This window comes from Moschus berezovskii, chromosome 9 (assembly GCF_049115385.1).
Source record: "Moschus berezovskii isolate FMDL1 chromosome 9, NW_MosBer_1.0, whole genome shotgun sequence".
NCBI lineage: Eukaryota > Metazoa > Chordata > Mammalia > Artiodactyla > Moschidae > Moschus > Moschus berezovskii.
Window position 1 is genome coordinate 103,596,585 of NC_142468.1, and position 21,979 is coordinate 103,618,563.

The window sequence follows — 21,979 nt, forward strand, 5'->3', positions numbered from 1 at the left end:
ATTTTAATTGTAATGTTTTTATGTTTTACTACTAAAATATGAGTTTGCCAATTATTTCTGATGAAGAAGTTTTTTTACCAAGTTAAATCATTTCTTTCTATTTCTGGTTTACTTTATTAAAAATGGGTTTCAATTTTATCTATTTTTCTTCTGCATCTATCAAGACATATTTATGTTACTTCTATTAATTAAAAAGTATGTTATATTTATATATTATATTCTTATATGATACAATAATGGATAGCTCTTAAGATATACATCTTACACGATAACATTCTATTATTTGGAAATATTTTACTCTAGAATATGGTTTATGAATTCCCTCTCTAGAGGGCCAATTTCCAAAGATAGCCTCTACAGAACATAAAAGGGAACAATATTTAAATTCCTCATTTGATTCTGTCTAGACCATGATTTTCTTTGCCACTGTCACTTTGCCTTTACAGTTTATATAAAAAGGGAGAACTACAGAGGGCAAACCTGAAGGGTACCCATGACTGACTTCTTAATCCCATAATGTTCCTAAAAGCCTATTCAGCAATTCATATGAATTCCCACAATAATTCATGGAATACTACTATATCTGGTTTTTCTGAGATATGAGAAAACTGTTGTATTTGGTTTTTCTGTATACTCGGATGTGGAAAATGGCCTTCAACTATACAGAATTCTATGATATTCACCTTGTATCCTCAGGTAAGGTAAAGCTCACATGTGTCTAAGCTCTCCTTATTTCTTTCTTCTACCCCTTCTTGCTTTATAACTTAATATGTGAATTATAAAAGTACTATTTCTCTAGAATCATAGCCGAGATTTTATATGAGAGCTTATAAAAAATGTTATTTCAAACATTTGCTAAAACTCTTAAAGGATCTTGCCAGATGCTCCTTTTTATTCCCACTCTATAGAAGGGTGTTCTGATCCTAAATCAGGGAAAATTCCAGAAAATGAATGGATACGCCTTCTTTCAGAAAAGTCTATCCCCTGTAATTTCTCTTTTTTTTTTTATTTATTTTTTATTGGAGGCAAATTATTTTACAATATTATATTGGTTGAGTAGCAGGCAAGGAAATTTATTTTTACTTGAGATTGCAAATTTTAGGACATTCTTTGTGAGCATAAGTAAACATGACATATTTTAATAATTGATCACTTACTTAACTTTAACATGTATTTTTGAGAGTGTGTTTTTACTGAAGGGAAGAATTGAAATGTGAACTCTTGTAAATTTTCATTTTAATATTGACTTATAATCTATTCTTAAAAAGATATAGGAATATTTCTCATAACCTAACTCAGAAAAATTTAAAGTTGTATAAAGGATTTAGATCTATTGATATTGTCCTTAATTCAACTCGACATGTTTCTCACTAATAGAACAAAGAATATTGAATAGCATTATCTCTAATGTCTTTGTATGTCACAAACACTGAGTTAACTTGGCTGTGTTTTTGTTTTTTTTCTTGGGGGGGAATCTGTGTTTTTTTCAGTATTATTTAAAATGGTAAGTCCTTATGCATATTTACTTATTGTCAACACTTTGTTAGCTGTAGGAAATTAGGAAAGCTCTTTGTTCACTTTGTTTTTATTATATCCAAAATAGGAATATGAATACTTGAAAATCATGGCAACATCTCTGTATATGGTAGGTAGCTCAGCTGGTAAAGAATTTGCCTGCAATGCAGGAGACCACGATTCAATTCCTGGGTCAGGAAGATCTGCTGGAGAAGGGATAGGCTTCCCACTCCAGGATTCTTGAGCTTCCCTGGTAGCTCAGACAGTAAAGAATCCGCCTACAATATGGGAGATCTGTGTTCGATCCCTGGGTTGGGAAGCTCTCCTGGAGGAGGTCATGGCAACCCACTCCAGTATTCTAGACTGGAGAATCCCATGGACAGATGAGCCTGGTGGGTCCCAGTCCATGGAGTACCAAAGAGTTGGATGCAACTAAGTACAGCACAAAGTAATGTGGCTCAAAGCAAGTCATCTGTTCTAATGAGTAATGTTTTGTATGGCCAATTCTAATATGGAAATCTGTCATTCTTTTGCAGCTTTAAAAACAGATACCCATGTAGAGAATTGCTCTAGCTCTGTGAGTAAATTCATCCTTTTAGGCTTCCCTTATACTTGGGGAATTGGGATCCTCTGTTTCTCAGTGTTTTCTGGGACATATATTCTGACACTCATTGGAAATCTGTGCATTATTTGTGCTGTGAGGTGCGACCATCAACTGCAAACTCCAATGTACATCCTATTGGCCAATTTTTCCTTCCTGGAGATCTGGTTTATCACCTCCACTGTCCCTAATATGCTAGTCAACTTTCTTTCTGAGACCAACACCATCTCCTTCTCTGGCTGCTTCTTCTCCGTGGGCACCACTGAGACCTTCTTCTTGTCTGCTATGGCCTTTGACAGGTACCTTGCCATCTGCAGGCCCCTTCACTACCCCACTGTCATGCCAGTGCAACGCTGCATCAGAATGGGAGCCTGTTGCTGGGTATGTGGCTTCTTGTACTTCCTCTTGCCTATATATCTAATCTCTCAACTCCCCTTTTGTTGTCTCAATAAAATTGATCACTTCCTATGTGACCCAGGACCCCTTATAAAGCTGTCTTGTGTGCCAGCTCCTGTCACTGAGATCATCTGTGCCATCTGTAATTCAGTCCTCATTTTCTCCCCCTTACTCTTCATTACTAGTTCCTACACCCTGGTGATCAGAGCTGTGTTTAGGGTACCCTCAGCAGAAGGCCGGCATAAGGCTTTCTCTACATGTGGCTCCCATCTGTCTGTAGTGTCTCTGTTCTATGGCTCTATTATGGTTGTATATGTGAGCCCAACAGCAGGCAATCCAGCCGGGATTCAGAAATATGTGACTTTGTTTTATTCTGTGCTGACTCCACTGTTCAACCCCTTGATCTATAGTCTCCGGAATAAAGAGATGAAGGAGGCTCTGAGAAAATTATTTAAGACTGTGAGATTTAGGCAGAGGCCTGGCAGAAATCTTTGAAGAACTTGTGTTTGCAACTGAAATATATGTGGAATAAATGATTGAAAGTTTAGCATTCAATTGAATTAACCACATTAGACAAATATATTTGGGGGAGGGAGAAGAACATAGTCAAATGTAATTAAATGTTTATTAAATTAACTGTGGCCATCTGTCCATTTTTTTATGGTTTTAGAAAATTTACATTAATAGTAAAATTTTTTCATATTCAAATAAAAATAATCAAAGAAAAAATAATCAGTCATCTTCCTGGCATTTAGACTTAATACTAGCTAAAATTCTGATGTTACCATTTCAGTTATACATGTAAACACAATAATCAAATATTTATTACTAATATTTCTCAGGTAAGTCAAAAGTCACGCTAAATTTACAAAACAACATTTAAATTTTAATTTCTATGTCAATATTAAAGATGTGACAAAATTAATTAACCTCTTTATAAAAGTTCATTTATCATAATTGTACTTCCCACTTTCTCACCAAGATTTAGTTTAAATACTCAGAATTTGGATCCAGATGGTTGCCATTATTTCTCCATTTAAAATAATTTTTAAAAATAATTAAGATCATTTAAAAATAATTATTTTTAAAATAAATTCTCTATAAAATAAACCATATACTGCCTTTTCCTGATACATCATTTGTGCATTCTACAAGCTAGAGATAACAGCCAGTGACCCTCAGGTATTGTTGTGATTACAGAAATTGCTAGATTTGCTTTGTTAACTATGTCAAGAGCAATAGTGTCTCATACTGTCAGCCAGAATTTTCCTCATTTCATGAAAAGACCATGAATCCATTAGTTATTACTCCCCCATCCTTCCTCTCTCCAGTCCTTGGAAACAACTAATCTACTTTCTGTTCTATAGATTTACTTATTCTCAAAATTTCATATAAATGGAATCATATAATATGTGTGACCTTTTGTGACCAACTTCTTTCACTTAACATCATGTGTACAAGATTCATTTTTGCTGGGCATGTTTATCTGTACTTTATTCCTTTTTATAGCTGAATAGCATTTCTTAGTATGAATATACCACATTTTGTCTGTTCAATAGTTGATGGACGTTTGAGTTGTTTCCATCATTGGTCTATTGTGAGTTATACAGGAACAAGTATTTGTGTGAACGTATATTTTCACTTTGGGGGGGTTTACTCCAGGGAGAGGAATTGCTGTGTCATATGTTAACTATTTAACATTTTGAGGAACTGTCAGACTATTTTCCAAAGTGACTGTGCCACCTTCACTGTCATATCAGCATAGTGTGAAATGTGTGGGGTTCAGTTTCTCTGTATCCTTACCAACACTTGTTTGCTCTTTCTTTTTTTTGTCCTTTAGCTATCCTTGTATATATGAAGAGGTATCTTATTATGGTGCTCACCTGCATTTCCCTAATGATAAGATTGTTGATTATCTTTCAGTGTGCTTATGGGCCACTTGCATGTCTTCACTGGGAAATATATATTCAAATCCTTGATGATTTTTAAAACATTAGCCTATTCATCTTTCTAATTCTCAACTGTAGAGGTCTTTACATATACTCTGGATATGTCACTTATTAGATAAATAATTTGCAAATATCTTTAATCAATCTGTGAGTTACATTTTTACTTTTATGATTGTCCTTTGAAGTTTTGAATTTTAATGAAGTCCAACTTATCTTTTTAACTTTTATCACTTGTGATGCTAGTTTCATATCTAAGAAATCTTTGCCTAATCGAAGGTCACAAAAGGTACTACTATGTTTATTTATATATTTATTTTTTGTTATAGATGATTTTTCCAACTTTATAAACATTTTATATTTTAATAGGTATTTGTTAAGAGCGGAGATCAAACACAAACTCCAAATCACTACTTTAAAATAAAAGTTTCTCAAGTATTTTATGGCATATCCAAATCTGTCACAAAGTTTATGGGGCAATATGAATCACAGCATGCTTACTTATTTTTTGTTTTGCCATCTTGATATTCCTGAAAAGATTGCTTTCTATCACACATTTTCAAAAGGAATCTATTTGATTATGTCCCTGAGATCATAAAATCTTGATCTAATCATTTTAAAATAAATTATTCATATAATTTATAATTAAATAGTACCTTTCAGTGACATTTCAAGCATTATTTAGGGTAGGAAAAAAGAATGAGAAATAAATTACTTATGTAAAAGAAAATAGGCAAATTGTGGAATATGGAGAATTAATGAAATGACTATAATAATTAATAATGTGTGGTAATAAAGTTCTTTTCTTTAAATCATATAAAATATCAAATTGTATAGGAAAAAGACTTACTACGGCTAAATAGTTAAGAAATTATAATAAGGGCAATTTTGATGGTGACCAAATTGCAGCAAAACATGTGCTTATTAATGCAGAATAAGAAGGCATTACAGTGACTATTCGACTATCCATTCACTTCTTTCACATGAGGAAATCCTTCGGGGTAAAAGAAGACACGGGAAACACACTAAATTCCTTAGCGACTAGACTCCAGGTAAATCCAGTAATCCAATAAAGTTATTTTCCTGGAAAAAACAAAGACTTCATCCTTTAAATCTTCCTTCAGAATGTTGCTGGTAAAGGATTGAAAGTGAAAAAAGGTGTAGTTGCTCAGTCGTGTCCAACTCTTTGTGATCCCATGGGCTCTAGCCCACCTGGCTCCTCTGTCCATGGGACTCCCCAGGCAAGAACACTGGAGTGGGTTGCCGTACCCTTCTCCAGAGAATCTTCCTGACCCAGGGATTGAACCTGGGTCTCCCGCATTGCAGGCAGATTCTTTACTATCTGAGCCACCACTCTAAAAAGAATCTAGTACTTATCTAGGAGGCATGGCTTTCTAGAAAATATCATGTAAGTTATACAGCTCTTGGGAATTTTACAATTTAAATGCTTCCAGTTGTGTAAAGAAACTTATGAAATTCAATTAGAAACCTAAACTCTGTGGTATGCGGTATGTCCTTCTGTGCCCAATATGCTCAGTAACTTCTCTGAAACCAACACCATCTCTTTCTCTGGCTGCTTCCTGAAGTTCTACTTATTCTCCACGGGCACCACCAAGACCTTGTCTGCCATGGACTTTGACAGGTACCTTGCCATCTGCAGGCCCCTACGCTACCCCACTGTCATGACGGTACGATGCTATGTCAATATGGGAGCCTGCTGCGTGTGTTGCTTCTTGTACTTCCTCTTGTCTGTTCACCTAATCTCTCTGCTCCAGTTCTGTTGTTTCAGTAAGACTGATCTCTTCCTATGTGAACCAGATCTCCTTATAAAGTTGTCCTTACGCCAACTGCCGTCACTGAGATCATCTGTGCTACCTGTAACAGTCATCATGTTCTCTACCTTACTCTTCATTACCAGCCTATACCCTGGTGATCAGAGCTGGGTTTAGGGCCCTCTCAGAAGATAGGGTTTAAGGCCTTATCTACGTGCGCCTCCCATCTGACTGTGACGTCCCTATTCTATGGCTCCATTGTGATTGTGTGTGAGTCCAAGAGCAGAGAATCCAAGAGACCCAGAAAAGTCTGAGTCTGTTCTATTCCATGTTAACTCCATTACTCAGCCACTGAATCTACAGTATATCTCTGGAAGAAAGAGATGAAGACAGATCTAATAAAACTACTTAGGACTGTAAGGTTTAATCAAAGGCCTAAAAGAAATCTTTGAAGAACTTGCATTGACAGCTGAAATAATATATGGAAAACAAATAATTAAAGTATTAATATTCAACTGTATTAGCTGAAGGAGAAAAATAACTTTCAGGAGGAGGAAGAACTAATTCAATGTAATAAAATGTTAATAAAGCTATGCTTATTTGTTCTTTTATTGGAGAAAAATTTGCATTAATAGTAAAATTTTCAGGCAAAAGTAATCAGACAAATAAGCTAATAGTCAACTTGTTAGCATTCTGATTGAATGCTAGTTAATATTTTGCTACCAATATCACACACATATGCATACAATCTATCTTATACTAAAATTTATTACAAAATTTTTTCAAGAGAGTCAATAGTTATTATACATGCTAATTTTACAAAACAACATTAAATGTTATTGTGTCTATTAAAATATGACAAGCTGTATTCACTTTCTAATGAAAATTGATTTATTATAATTATTCCCAGTTTCTCAATGAGACTTAGTGATAATTTTCTTTAGATCTAGATGTTTGCCATTGATTTTTATCCACTTTATATACACTTATTTTTAAGAATTGTTTTTGATAGTGTTCTATTTAGGCTAAGCCATGCATTGCCTTTTTCTAACATGCCATTTTTGTCTGCTATAGGTTCAAATGAAATGGCTAGTGACTCCCAGGTACTGTGATGACAGAATGTGTTAGATTTGTTCCGTTAACTGTCCCAAGGACACTAGTGTGTCCTACTCCCAAGCAGAATATTTTCATCCCATAAAGAAACCTTCTTCCCAGTAACAGTCACTCCCCACTCTCCCTTCTCTCTAATCCTGACATCCACTTTCCATTTCTGAGTATTTGTCTATTCTGGATGCAGTATTAATGGAATCATATGATAACTTGCCTTTGGTGACTGTTTTTTTTCCTTTATCACAATGTTTACATATGTTGTAGCATGTGTCATTACTTGATTCCTTTTTATAGCTGTATAACATCCCATTGTATAGACATACCACTTTTGTTTATCCATTCAATAGTTAGTGAATATTTGAGTTGTTTCCATTTTGTGGCTATTATGAATAACGCTGTTGTGAATAGTTATTAGTAAGTTTTCATAAGAACATGTTTTCACTTCCCTAACATATATCCCTGAGAGAGGAATTGCTGGGTTATTGGTTAGCTCTATACTTAATATTTTCAAGAATTGTCAGACTGTTTTCCCAAAAGACTGCATAGTTTTTCTATCGCACCAGCAATGTATGTACTTTGGATTTCAAATCTCTGCATATCCTCACCAGCACTTGTTATTTTTTTCCTGTTTACTTTAGCCATGTTGGTAGGTATGAATTGGTATCTTATTGTGGTTTTTATTAGCATTTTCCCTAATTGCTAATGGTGTTGATCATCTTTTCATGTGCTTATTGACCCTTTGTATATCTTGGTTGGAAAAACATATACTCAAATACTTTGATCATTTAAAAATTATATTATTTGTCTTTTTATTGTTGTGATATAAGTTGATAATATTTTAGATATAAGACCTTTGTCATAGATATGATTTGCAAATATTTTCTTTGATCTATAAACTGTTTCATTACTTTCTTAAAATGTCCTCTGAAGTTTTAATTTTTATGAATTTCAATTTATCTACATTTTCCTTTTTCTAAATTTTTAAAAATTTGTATATGGTTTGCATACAGTATATTTGTTTCAGGAATACTCCATAGTGACTCATCATTTACATTTCCCTGGGTAGTATGATCATTTTAACAATATTAATTCTTCTGGTCCATAAGCATGATATATCTTTTCATTTGTTTTTGTATAATAGTCTTCAGTTTTTTTCATCAATGGTTTATAGTTTCCAGAATACACATTTTTTTTAAACACATGTATTTCTATGTATCTTATTCTCTTTTGTGCAATTTTAAATGACTATTTTCTTAATTTCTCTTTCCAATGATATGTTATTATTTTATGAAACACAATATGTTTCTATATAGTACTGTGTGTCTTGAAACTTTACTGAATTTATTTATTAGTTCCAGAGTTTTTTGGTGGAGACTTAAGGATTTTCTGTAGATAGTATTATATCATCTGGGATTTTCTGTAGATAGTATTATATCATCTGCAAACAGTGGCAGTTTTAATTCTTCCTTTCCTATTTGAATTCCTTTCATTTCTTTCCTTGTCCGATTGTTGTCATTAGGACTTCCAATACTATGCTGAATACAAGTGACAGGAGTGGCATTCTTATTTTGTTCCTGATCTTGGAGGACATGATTTCAGCTTTCCACAATTGAATATAATGTGAGCTGTGGCCTCGACATATATGGCCTTTATTATGTTAAGGTGTGTTTCTCCTATATCCATTTTGCAGAGTTTTTTCCATAAATGGATGTTAAATTTTGTCAAAAGTTTTTTCTGTGTGTATTGAGATGATCGTATGGTTTATATTCTTTAATTTAATAATGTAGTAAATCATTGATTTGTGGATAGCAAACCATCCTTGTGTCTCTGGGGAAAATCTCACTTCATCATGATGTATGATGCTTTCAATGTGTTCTTAAATTCAGTTTGCTAATATTTGCTGAGAAATTTTGCATTTGTGTGCATTAGTGATATTGGTTATAATTTTTTGTAGTGTTTGTCTTTTTTTGGTGTCTGAGGTTGATGCTAGCCTTCTATAAGGGGTTAAGAAGTGTTTCTTTCTCTTCAATTTTTGAAATATTGTGAGAATTATAGGTGCTAACTCTTCCTTAAACTTTGGATAGAATTCACCTGTGAAGCCCTCCAGCCCTAAAATTTGCTGAGATATTTTTAATAACTGATTCAGTTCTATTACTGGTAATCAATTTGTTCATAGTTTGTATTTATTCCTGATTTAGTCTTGGGAGATTATGCATTTACAGGCATTTATCCATTTCTTCTAGGTCGTCCAGTTTATTAACATATAATCATTCATAATACTCTCGTATGATCCTTTGTATTTTTAATGGTATTTGTTAGCTTTCATTTATGATTTTATTTATTTATGACTGCTCTTTGTTTCTTGATGAGTCTGGCTAATTGTTTATCAATTTTGGTTTTTCTTTTCAAACAACCAGATTTTACCTTTATTGATCTATTTTTTTTCAGTAGTTATTTCATTTTTCCCCCATTCTGGCATTTATTATCTTCTTCCTTCAACTAACTTTGCATTTTGTTTGTTTTTGTTTTTCAGTTACTTTACTTGTAAGGATTGATTGAGATTTTTCTTGTTTTCTTAGGTATTCTTATACCACTGTAAACATTTCTCTTTAGAATCATTCATCCTACATCCCATAAATGTATTTTTAACTTTGTTTGGGCTTCCCTGGTGGCTCAGAGGTTAAAGCGTCTGCCTCCAATGCGGGAGACCCAGGTTCGATCCCTGGGTCGGGAAGATCCCCTGGAGAAGGAAACGGTAACCCACTCCAGTATTCTTGCCTGGAGAATCCCATGGACGGAGAAGCCTGGTAGGCTACAGTCCACAGGGTCGCAAAGAGTCGGACACGACTGAGTGACTGAACAGAACAGATCAAACTTATTTACTTCTTTTATTATTGATGTATAATTGCTTTACAATGTTGTATTACTTTCTGCAGTACAAAAAAGTGAATCAGCAATAAGTATACATAAATCCTCTCTCTCTTGAATCTCTCTCCCACCCCTCTACGTCATCACAGGTTCCATAGATTTTGATTGCTATGTTTTCATTTTCATTTTCCTCCAAGTTTTTTTTAGTGTACTCTTCTATTTCTTCAATGACCCCCTTGAAAATTCCATGTGTGTGGTTTTTGAAGCTTTTTTTTTTTTTCGTTGTAATCTCATGGGTCATGGTCAGAAAACATAGTTGATATGAATTCAATATTTTTGAATTTGTAGAGACTTGTTTTGTGGCCCAAAAAGGTGATCTATCCTAGAGACTATTCCAAGTGCACTTGAAAGGAATGTATGTTCTGTTGCTTTTGGATGGACTTTTCTATGTATATCTATTAAATCTAATTGTCTAATATGTCATTTAAAACAAGTGTTTCCCTATTAGTTTTCTGTCAGAATGATCTTTTCATTGATAAAACTGTGGTGTTAAGATCCCCTACTATTACTGAGGATTTTTTTTTCTTTCTTTTTGTTTGTTTATATTTGCTCTATGTACTTGCATGTGGGCATGCCAAGTCCCTCCAGTCATGCCCAACTCTTTGTAACCCTATGAACTACAGCCCACAAGTCTTCTCTGTCCATGGAAATTCTCCAGGCAAGAAAAAAGGAGTGGGTTGCCATGCCCTCGTCCAGGGGATCTTCCTGACCCAGGGATCAAACGCATTGGCAGGCAGGTTCAGTTCAGTTCAGTTCAGTCGCTCAGTTGTGTCCGACTCTTTGCGACCCCATGAATCACAGCACACCAGGCCTCCCTGTCCAACACCAACTCCAGGGGTTCACTCAAACTCATGTCCATCGAGTGGGTAATGCGAGATGCCTATATTTACAATTGTTAATTCTTTGATTTTTCCCTTTGTCATTATGCAATGTCCTTTTTCTGTCTCTTGTTATAGCCTTTGTTTTAAGGTCTAATTTTGTCTGATATAACTTTTGCTATTCCAGTTTTTGTTTTGTTTCCATTTGCATGGAATACTTTTTTTAACCCCTTACTTTGTGTGTGTGTGTGTAGATCTGAACTGTGTCTTCTTAGGCAGCATATAGATGAGTCTTATTTTTCTTTATCCATTTAGCCGTTCTGTGTCTTTTAATTGAAGCGTTTAGTCCATTTACATTTAAAGTAACTATTAATAGGTATGTATTTATTGTCATTTGTTAATTGTTTGGGGATTGTTTTTATAGTGGCTTTTGGTTCCTTTCTTCTTCTACTCTTTTGTGATAGGATGATGGTCTTCATGTTTTGTTTGAATTCCTTTTCCTTTTTTTGTGTATGTATCTATTATTTTTTTTGGTTTGTGATTACCATGAGGTTCATATATAACAGTATTTTCTATACAGGTATATTTTGAGTTGATGATTTCTTAAGTTTGAATGCATTCTAAGCACCTTGCTTTTTACTCCCTCACATTTATGTTTTGTTTTTGACATCATATTTTTCATCTTTTTGTATTATGTCTGAATCCCTTAATTACTTATTATAATTACAGATACTTTTACTACTTTTGCCTTTTAACCTTCCTAATAGCTTTAAAAGTGATTGATCTACTTCCTTAACTATATTTTTGTTATTATCAATGAGAGTTTTCCTTTCATAATATTCTTATGTCTATTCCTGGATATTTATTTTTTTGCTTTGTTACTGTTCAGTTGCTATCTCATGTCCAACTTTTTGTGACCCCATGAATGGCCGCATGCCAGGCTTCCCTGTCCTTCACTATTTCCCTGAGTTTGCTCAAACTCATGTCCATTAAGTCAGTGATGCCATCCAACCATCTCATCCTCTGTCACCCGCTTCTCCTCTTGCCCTAAATCTTTCCCAGCATCAAGATCTTTTCCAATGAGTCAGCAAGGTTAGTGTTATGAACTCTTAGCTTTTGCTTATTGGTACACCTCTTTATCTCTTTTTCAAATCTAAATGATAATCTTGTGGGATAAAGTATTCTTGATTTTAAGCTATTTTATTCTATCTTTAAGAATATCTTATAGAGGTATTTTAAAGCTTAAAAGACATAAAATTCTTACCACGTTTCTGGTTATACAGTGTCAGTTCAGTTGCAATTAGTACTGTTTTGGAATGATATGTCATTTGTTTTTTACATAAAAGTACAATACAAGAGAAAAAAACCCAAAATAGCATATAGTAGGAAATCCTAAAAAAATATTGATTTTGTAAGTAATTGGGGAGGGATAAATTCATGACTATTCCTAAGGCCTTAAAATAGGATTCTGTCATTTTCTGGACATGCATTAGGCAATATAAAAATAAGATGTTAACTGAAGAAAATGTCCACATAGAAATATGATAGTTTCTACCAAGTATCTATTTGAAAACTACCCTACCTATCTGAAGGGCTTCCCTGATAGCTCAGTTGGTAAAGAATCCACCTGCAATGCAGGACACCCTGGTTCAATTCCTGGGTCAGGAAGATCCATTGGAGAGGGAAAGGCTACCCATTCCAGTATTATTGGGCTTCCATTGTGGCTCAGCTGATAAAGAATCTGTCTGTAATGTGGGAAACCTGGGTTCGATCCCTGGGTTGGAAAGATTCCCTGTGCAATAGAAAGGCTACCCACTCCAGTGTTCTGGCCTAGAGAATTCCATGGACTGCATAGTCCATGCAGTTGCAACGAGTTGGACACGACTGAGTGGCTTTAACTCCTATCTGAAAGTACAGGAATCATGAAGACCTGGGGGAGAGAGTGCGTTTTATCTTAGAGTCAGTCTCTCATCATTGTGAAGACAAGAGGTAGAGAACCGTAATTCATCACTGAAATTCTCCAGATTATTTTATCAGTATTAAGCAGAAATTAAGATAACCAAACACAGAACACACTGGCACATTTATCCTCTGAATTGTTTTCCATAAATAGTGCATATTAAGCTACAACATTGAACAAGGATTTGTGAAAGTGTTGAATATAAACGCTTTCTGTTGTACAACCAGGCCACTTTACACCTTACTAGACAATAAGAATTGTCTTCAAGCTGTCAGTTACATAGTACAGTGAGAAATGCATTATTACTTAGGTATATCATATATTATATATGCAAATAGATTTATTATCTCTATGATAAAGTATTATGTACCTATTATTACTCCAAAACTGGCATCTGAGCAGTACTATTTTGAGAGGGAAAATATACAGTTTAATTACCATTCAAATATAAATTCCATTCTTAATGTTTTCAAAAGCTGTATCTTTTTTTTAATTTTTATTTAATAAATGGTACAAAGCACAATGCCATAAACATTAACAGTTAAAATTTCACCAAATGAAAGAAATACTATAGAATACACATTGCAAAAAGCTACATTAAGTTATTTTACAACTGACTCAAGCTGCAAAAAGAAAAAAAACCCAATGCCATACCTAAGTTATCCCTCTCTCAAAATTATGCCAAAATAAGGCTGTATCTTAAAGAAGTTAAATAAAAAGTAGGAAATAGGAAAAAAAGGAATAAAAGCACAAATTTGGAGGAAGAAAGTATAAAAATAAGTAAAATTCATTCAATGTCTTTTGAATCATTATTACTCTTTAATTCAAGTTAATCAGTCCTCCTCATTGGTCAAAATGATTTGTTTTGATATCACAGATATTCAATTTGTAAATGTCTAGCCACAGGCTACAGTGGTCATAACAGTTCTATAAATTTACTTTGTTTCTAGGAAAAGAACATTTCTTATGACTGCAGAAACCTGGCCAGACTTCAGATAGCGACTCTTCAGTTTTGACATAACTGCATTCATTTCTTTATTGCTTAGAGTATAGATAACAGGGTTTAAAATGGGAGTAAAGATGGTGTAGAACACCGCAAGGACTTTGTCAACTGAATAACTGCTGAAGGGCCACACATAGATGAAGATGCATGGTCCAAAGAAGAGTGTGACCACAGTGACATGAGCAGTCAGTGTGGAGCGGGCCTTGGCCATGCTAGCAGAGGAGTGGCTCCTAACTGGGATGAGTATCACAGTGTAAGAAAGAACCAATAGGAGGAAGGAACTCAAAGACAGAAGGCCACTGTCTGCAACTATTAGTAAACTGATAACATAAGTGTCTGTGCAGGCCAGTTTGGTCACTAACGGGAGGTCACAGAAAAAGCTATCCACTTGATTAGGCCCACAAAAAGGCAAGTTAACAGTAAATGCCAGCTGGCTAGTAGTATGGATGAAACCCACACACCATGGAATGAGGACCAGAGTAATACACACACGCCAGCTCATGATTGTCGTGTAGTGGAGAGGTTTGCATATGGCAACGTAACGGTCATAAGCCATGGACACAAGGAGCACCATTTCACCACCAGCAAAGAGATGAACAAAGAAAATCTGGGCCAGGCAGTCTTCGAAAGAAATAGTCTTGTGCTCAACCAGAAAGTCTGCAATCATTTTGGGGGTAGCAAAGGAGGCAACACATATATCTATAAAAGAGAGGTTTGCAAGCAGAAAGTACATGGGGGTATGAAGGCGGGAATCTGAGGTCACAGTGAGGATGATGAGAAAGTTTCCCAGTAGTATTGCTAGGTAGAGCAGTGAAAATATTAGAAACAAGAAAGGCTGGAACTCCTGGGAACTAGATAAACCCAGCAACACAAACTCAGTCACCCGAGAATGATTTGTCTCATTCATTGACTTTACAAAGGACTTCTCTTCAGTCACTTGAATAGGAGAGAAATAGAAATCAGTGAATGAACTAACTATGATTTAATTTTCCAGTTCAGTTAGAGAGACTAGTTTCTACTCAAATGTACTTGTAAGACCTCAGTTCAGTTCAGTTCAGTTCAGTGGCTCAGTCGTGTCCGACTCTCTGCAACCCCGTGAATCACAGCATGCCAGGCCTCCCTGTCCATCACCAACTCCCAGAGTTCACCCAAACTCATGTCCATAGACCTCACACATGTCTAAATAGAGACAGTGATCTAGTAATCAAAAGGAGAACAGAGTCAGGATGGGATATTGAACCAAAAGTTTTCTAGAAGAGGAGGGTGGTGGTTGGGAGGTTGGCGGAGAGAATTTCAACCAACTGATTTATTAATTGCTTAAGTTTAGTAAGTTAAGTAAGCTAATTTGCAAATGAGATTTACAAGTGAGTGTTATAAATAAATATCTGAAAAGCTGTTTATATATCTCAGAAATCCACTATTATTATCTACAGAGACAAAATGTCATTTTTTCTTCACTAAATAAAATAAGAACTCTTAAAAAGAGACAAATGTGTGAACTGCTACAAGAAGGAAATACATTTTCACAAAATTAATGTGCAAAAGACATTAAACACAAAAGAGTAAATGCTCTATTTCTCTATTTAAATGAAGTTGAAAGACAGACGAACAAGTCTATAGTATTTGAAGCTAGGATAGCAGTTTTCCTTGATGGGATTAAAGGGACAGAAGGAAACATTAGAGGGGCTTTTGGATTACTAGTAATGGTCTGATTTTGACTCAGTTGAATGGCTTCTTAGGATGTCCAGAAAAAAGGGGACTTTCTTTTTCTTTCCCTTGTGGGTTCTAAAAACCTCCTCCTGCTGTAACAGTTAAAATTCTTTTCTCATTCCTAGTAAGATAGTTTGGGGCATTGGCTTCTTCAGAAACAATCTTTCACAACTCAGCATTAGTGGACGATGATTGTATATTTTATGTCATAAATCATTGAGATTTGCATAATAAATGAATATTTTCATCTTTTCAGTTTTTTCTCTTATGATAGGGGGCTATGGACATAAGAGGAAGAAAGTTTAGCTTTCTCATCTTTGCTCCAACGGGCGGAAAAAACTGTGAAGGATAAACATATAGATTATATCTATTTCCTCTTCTGTTACAGAGTAGCTCATTGACCTCAGAAAAGCTCTTAAATCAATACCTCCATTCTTAAGAATGCAGGATGAAGATTTGGGGCAAACAAAGTTCTAAGTTTTTTGCAATATAAATCCATTCTTATTTTTAGTAAACTTATTTATAATAATTTAACTGTCCATTTTTCCCAGAACACTGAGCTAGGTAGGATGGTGATAGAGCAGTTAGATTTAAAACTTTCCCTCCTGAAAATTCTTTACTAATATTATAATCCTTACTCCTTTTAAAGAAGGTGATGGAGCTTCTTTTTCTATGAATCTCCAGTACATTCTTTATTAAATGAAATAAGAATAGCTTTATCACTTAATAAAAAGATACTACTTTTATACCCAATAAAGTACTATACTATAATGGAAGCATAAACCTATTGGGAAAATATTCTAGGTTAAGATCACAACTGTATCTTCAGGCAGCTGTATGGCATTGAACAAGTCATTTAATTGTTCAGGGCTCATTATTCTCAGAAATAAAACATTGAGAATAATGTTATCCTGAAAGAGACACTGGAAATGTTTGGTAAAAGAAAAAATTCATGAATGATAAATGTTTAATCAAGTGTAGAAACCATGTATATGTGAGCATTCTTAATAATGTCTTATTTCATATCAGAGTATTTTCTTTCTTACAATAATGCCTGTTCAAGGATGGTGTTATCTAACTTTTCAAAGAACAAGTTTACTCTACTGGATGGGCTCATGTAAATTTTTTTTTTTAATACTTTAGAGTGAATTCGTGAAATCATAGGAGTTTTTGCTCGGTGGCTTGCAGATTCCTCCATTTCCTAAATATTATGAAATAAAGTCTCTCTCCAATACTTTTTATTGTTGAAATATTCTGCCTGATAGGTAAGATAAAGTAGGCATGAGTATAATTTACAGATGCCAATAAACTCTACCAGCTTAAAGTTAGAGTTAGAAAGAATATCAGAAACTTTCTTGACTGTCTACTTTTTCCATGCTCTTCTCCTTTCCTGTTCCCTCACTGTTGTATGGTCCTCAGAAAGACACAAATAATGTGCTGCCTCTTATCTAAGATAAAATGAAGAGTGTGCACACATCTTTATCTATGGTCATTAAGTCTTGGAAAGGATTTAGTTGTCAGGCACAATTTACCAAGAAAAACTGACATGGCCCTCAGATGATGAGCCATGAAACAGCTTTACTTCTAAAAGTTAGGAGGCACAGTGCCTGAACCTGGGGTGGACTTGTCTCCAAGGATGTGGGACAGGGCTGGATGCTGTATCCTGATGGAAGCCCTTCGTAGCTGGGGGAGCACTTGGAGCTCTCAGGAATCTGAGAGTGGTAAAAGAGGTAGTAAAAAGAAGCAAAGAAGTGATGAAAATAAATTTTCAAATGTTGTGCAGAATTTAGCCTAGTTGTTGCTACGTTGCTTTTCTTTATGATAGCAGTAGATAAGGAAATATGTTGGCAATCACAGCAATTTGTAGAGACTTCTAGAAATAAAAATCAATAAAACTTCACTAAAGGTCACATAAAGAAGATTGAATCCTGACCTACATTCCAGCCACATATCCTTGGGAAATGTGACCTTCCAACATAGCCTCCAGAGATATGAATGGAATTAATCAAACAGTTAAAATATTGATATCCAGGAGGAACTCAAAACATTCCAGGTATAATTTTTCATGTAAGCCTTCTTTTTATGATCAGAAAGCATTTCAGTCAGAAATATTAATCAAATGCACTCCAAATTTTATTTTTTGGAAACACAATCAAGTATAGTTATTTCCATGAAATTTAGATCTGTATAGTTCCTGAATTGTCTGGAAATTTAATCATTTTCTCAAAATAATGCTTAGAAAAATTTTAAAATTCTTCCTTCTTTTCCTACTCCCCTTAAAGTACATATTAATTTTTCCCTCCTCAGAGATATGTATGATCTTCATATAATTGAATCAGACATTTTATCCTGTAACAATATAATAGATTTAACCATATTAGTGGAGCTTCTCCGATGACTCAAGCGGTTAAGAACCTGCCGGCCAATGTAGGAGACATGGGTTTGATCCCTGGATTAGGAAGATGCCCTGAAAAGGAAATGGCAACCCACTCCAGTATTCTTGCCTGGAAAATTCCATGGACAGAGGAGCCTGGAGGACTACAGTCGATAGGGTTGCAAAGACTTGGACATGACTGAGCACACAAAAATGAAAACGTTAGTGATAATATTCTCAAACATAGGCATCATATAGGAAAGTGAAAGTGAAAGTCACTCCGGTACACTTTTTTTTCACAATTAAGTACATAGCAGGTGATTCTTACTTTCATTAGTTATTTCTATCTAATAACTATATCTAGTAGCTATAAATGTATTTTATATCTACTAATATTTTCTTGACTTGAATAAGCAAACCATTCTAAATTATAGGCTTTAAAATAGCCTGAAAGGCACATCAAGAAAAGACATCCAAAGGTATCATATGATATAGACAGAACATTAGCCTAGGATAAAATCTTTTCTACTTCTTTTCCACTATCTTACCAAACTTTAGACAAATCACACAACCCTTCGAGTACTCAGTTTCTCTTTGAAAAAAGGAGGCAGATGAGAACTATACTTATTTAACCATAATAGCCTATGATTCTCTGGCATTCTCGTGGCTGGTACACAGGGATGAACCAGAGGGATGGTATAGGGAGAGGGGTTCAAGATGGGGAACACATGTACACCCGGGGTGGATTCATGTCAATGTATGGCAAAACCAATGCAATATTGTAAAGTAATTAGACTCCAATTAAAATAAATAATTTTTTTAATTAAAAAAAAGAAAAAAGAAAATATCCCCAGAGAGCAAATTGCTTAAATGTAAAAAAAAAAAAAAAAATTTAACTGGTTACACTGATGGAAACAGTATATATGGTTAAAAAAAAAGAAAAGATAAAATCATGATGATTTCATCAAAGAAATTTAGGCATCAATTACTCTGCAGGGTCAGGTATTCAGATATTTGTTAATAGATAAAATGGACACAGAACCTAAGAAGATCCAAGAAGAAGGTAGAGAAAAATTTTCTCTGCTCTTCTGACTGAATAAAGAGTCTAAGGCAGCACAACTCCCTCCTTGTGCTATGCCTTGTAGTATCTACAAGTGAAACAAAATTTTGCAGAAGCCTTTACAGAAAGGCCAAAATAGAGACTACAGGTCTTCTAAGACTTCACTCTAACCATTTACACTCTGAAACATCATTGACTTCAGCATACAGATAGAAGGAAAGCCTTTGCAATGATTAGAAACTAATTGGGAATTTGACATTAGGAGATTATAGTAATGAGTGATGAGAGATATGTATGCTGAACATAATAGACACTCAGAGAGAAGGTTTGGGTAGAGGGCCAAGGGCAGGCATGGGAGCTGAAGAGAGAAGAAAGCCCGAGTTTTATAATGTTACACAAGGAAGTGTTATCACTCATTATCTACTGTACAGATTGTCTTATCTCTAAAAATTTCCTGAAACTTATTTTATATAATATCCATCTCCCCAACAGAATTGTCAGTTACTTTTCAAAACAAAAGCAGTAACTAGAATATCCTCTCCATATTGACTTTACTATTAAGTGTTACAGACCAGGTCAATATAATATTTTTCATTGTTTTTTGATAATTTAGATAGGCACATGTTAGTATATATAAATAATCTTCTTCCATTTATTAGCTTAGAAAATAAGACGAAATAATCTCCAAGGATATTTTAATTTCTTTAAAATTAGAAATGTAGAGGCAGTTGTGTAATGGTAACATGTGAATTTCAGAAAAATCGCTCAAATTTCTTAGAATTTCCTTAGAAAGTCCATCAGCATTTTAGTTGATGAATTATATATTTTCTCACTGCCAATAAATCTCAGGCATAAAAATATTTTCAGACTGCAAAGCCATCATAAAATAAATTTTCCCTCCTGGTTTTAGGTGAAGTTTGATACTTCTAGAATGAATCAATGGAACTCTGAGAACATGAGTAGGCATAATTCTTACTGTCCATAATGTATCTTATAAAAGTTACTTTCCTATAAGATTGAAAGCAAAATGCAATAAAGGACAGCAATTCCTGTCTTCATTCCAGGTAAATTTTGATAGGCAGTAAATACAGACTGAAGTGAAGTCCTCAGTCGTGTCCAATTCTTGACCCCAGGGACTGTAGCCCACCAGGCTATTAGTGTCTAAATATCCTTTGACTATAAAGTGTAAAAGGAGCAAAGAAGGCATGGATAATGCTTATAACACACTTCCCTCAATTCGTCAAATTTTAATCCTGTTCCTATCAGGGCTATCCCTAAACCAGTGCAGTAGGAGTGTCTATGTTATATGCAGAGAGAAAAGAACAGAAATTTGCTTCTTTTAGATGGGGTTTCCAGTTTGAGACAACAGTGACTTTCTTTTGCTGAATTCCAGTTGTCAATTTTACATCTAGAAAACAGCTTACTATTTATTTCCCTATTCCAAGCAAACCTGTTCAAAATGTACTTATGATACTTACACGTTCTAATAATTCTCCCAGTCCTTGTTTCTCTGACTCTTCTAATCTTCCATTAACCTGTGAATTTTCATGTTGAATGCATTTTCAATAGACTCTTGACATGATTTTAAATTGGTCTCTGCACTGAAATGTGCTAAGCCTCTCAGGTTCTGTGCCAACGTAGTGCAGGCTCTGCTCCTCTTTCTTTCAATCATATAATTGCAGTATCCTAAGATATGACATTTTATATTACCAGGATGCCAGGAAACTGATCTCATTGGAGAAGTGAAATATCACCCTTTATAAAACTGTGAAGTCATCCTGCAGTGGGAATAATTATATTTTACATAATAATTTTAACAGTGAAAGAAAAAAAACTTCAACCAACTAAGTGGTACATATGAAAACAAAATGTTGTTTGATTATCACTCAAACTCCTGAGTAAGCTTTTTGACCCCCAACTTTCTGACTATCATTCGAGACATCATACAGTCTTATAAATGATCACCAACTTTTGGGAAGGCTTTCTCCAGTCACAAGGAGCCCACTACTTTGCAAGACAGTTAGTTTGTTGTTATCATGTTCAACTGGTTCTACCACCTATAGTTGAAGAAATCTCCTCCTTCAACATATTTGTACTTCAAATATTTGAAGATGCTTTCATTTTTTCTCCATGACAAATCTTCTATTTCCTGGACAAATATGCCTGTAAACTATTAGACCATATTTTAGATATTTTATATGTGTTCCATCCCTGACTGTCTTCAGAGATTCTGCTGTAATTTATAACTGGTCATTTTTAAAGAATGGAAGATGGGATTCTGTACCATTCAGCAAACTCAGCTTTCTGTATACTCTAGTAAAAGTTTTACATGCATGAGGATACATGCACAATGTCGTATGTTAAAATATTTTCAAATAAGAGGATAATCTAAGTATTTATAAATGGGGAAATTAAAAAAATATAATATTTTAACACAATGGCATACTGCCAACAATTAAAATTGAATTTTATATATGAACATTAAGAAAGTTTAAAAATGAAATGACACAATTTAAATGATTTCACAGGCTTAAATAATTATGGACAATAAATGTTCCAAAACATCCAAGGAAGTGATAAACACCAAATTCTGAGTAGTATTTGAATGGAAGATAAGAGAAATAGTCAGGAAGTAAGATGAAACTTTTTTCAACTGGATCAGTGATATTACATATACTTTTAAAGATCTGAAGCAGCTATGGTACAATAAAAACATTTGATATCTATGGAAGGAAATGTAAACGCATTTAAAATTTTTTCCCTATTCTTTTCTTTATGTCTTGATT

General features: G+C 34.4%; 1 protein-coding gene and 1 pseudogene across 1 annotated transcript; one reads left to right on the forward strand and one right to left on the reverse strand.

Annotated features, from left to right (window-relative positions):
• The first annotated feature begins 2,242 nt into the window (after positions 1-2,242).
• LOC148776824 (olfactory receptor 11H6-like) lies at positions 2,243-2,873 on the forward strand (annotated as a pseudogene).
• An 11,108-nt stretch (positions 2,874-13,981) lies between these two features.
• Positions 13,982-14,986, reverse strand: LOC148776825 (olfactory receptor 4K15-like). The gene has a single exon (XM_088840111.1). The coding sequence runs from the start codon at positions 14,954-14,956 to the stop codon at positions 13,982-13,984; it is 975 nt and encodes a 324-aa protein (XP_088696237.1). The 5' UTR covers positions 14,957-14,986.
• Positions 14,987-21,979: the final 6,993 nt, after the last annotated feature.

Coding starts and splice junctions, on each gene's coding strand:
- LOC148776825 (XM_088840111.1), bottom strand. CDS start 14,956: ATGAATGAGACAAATCATTCTCGGGTGACTGAGTTTGTGTTGCTGGGT.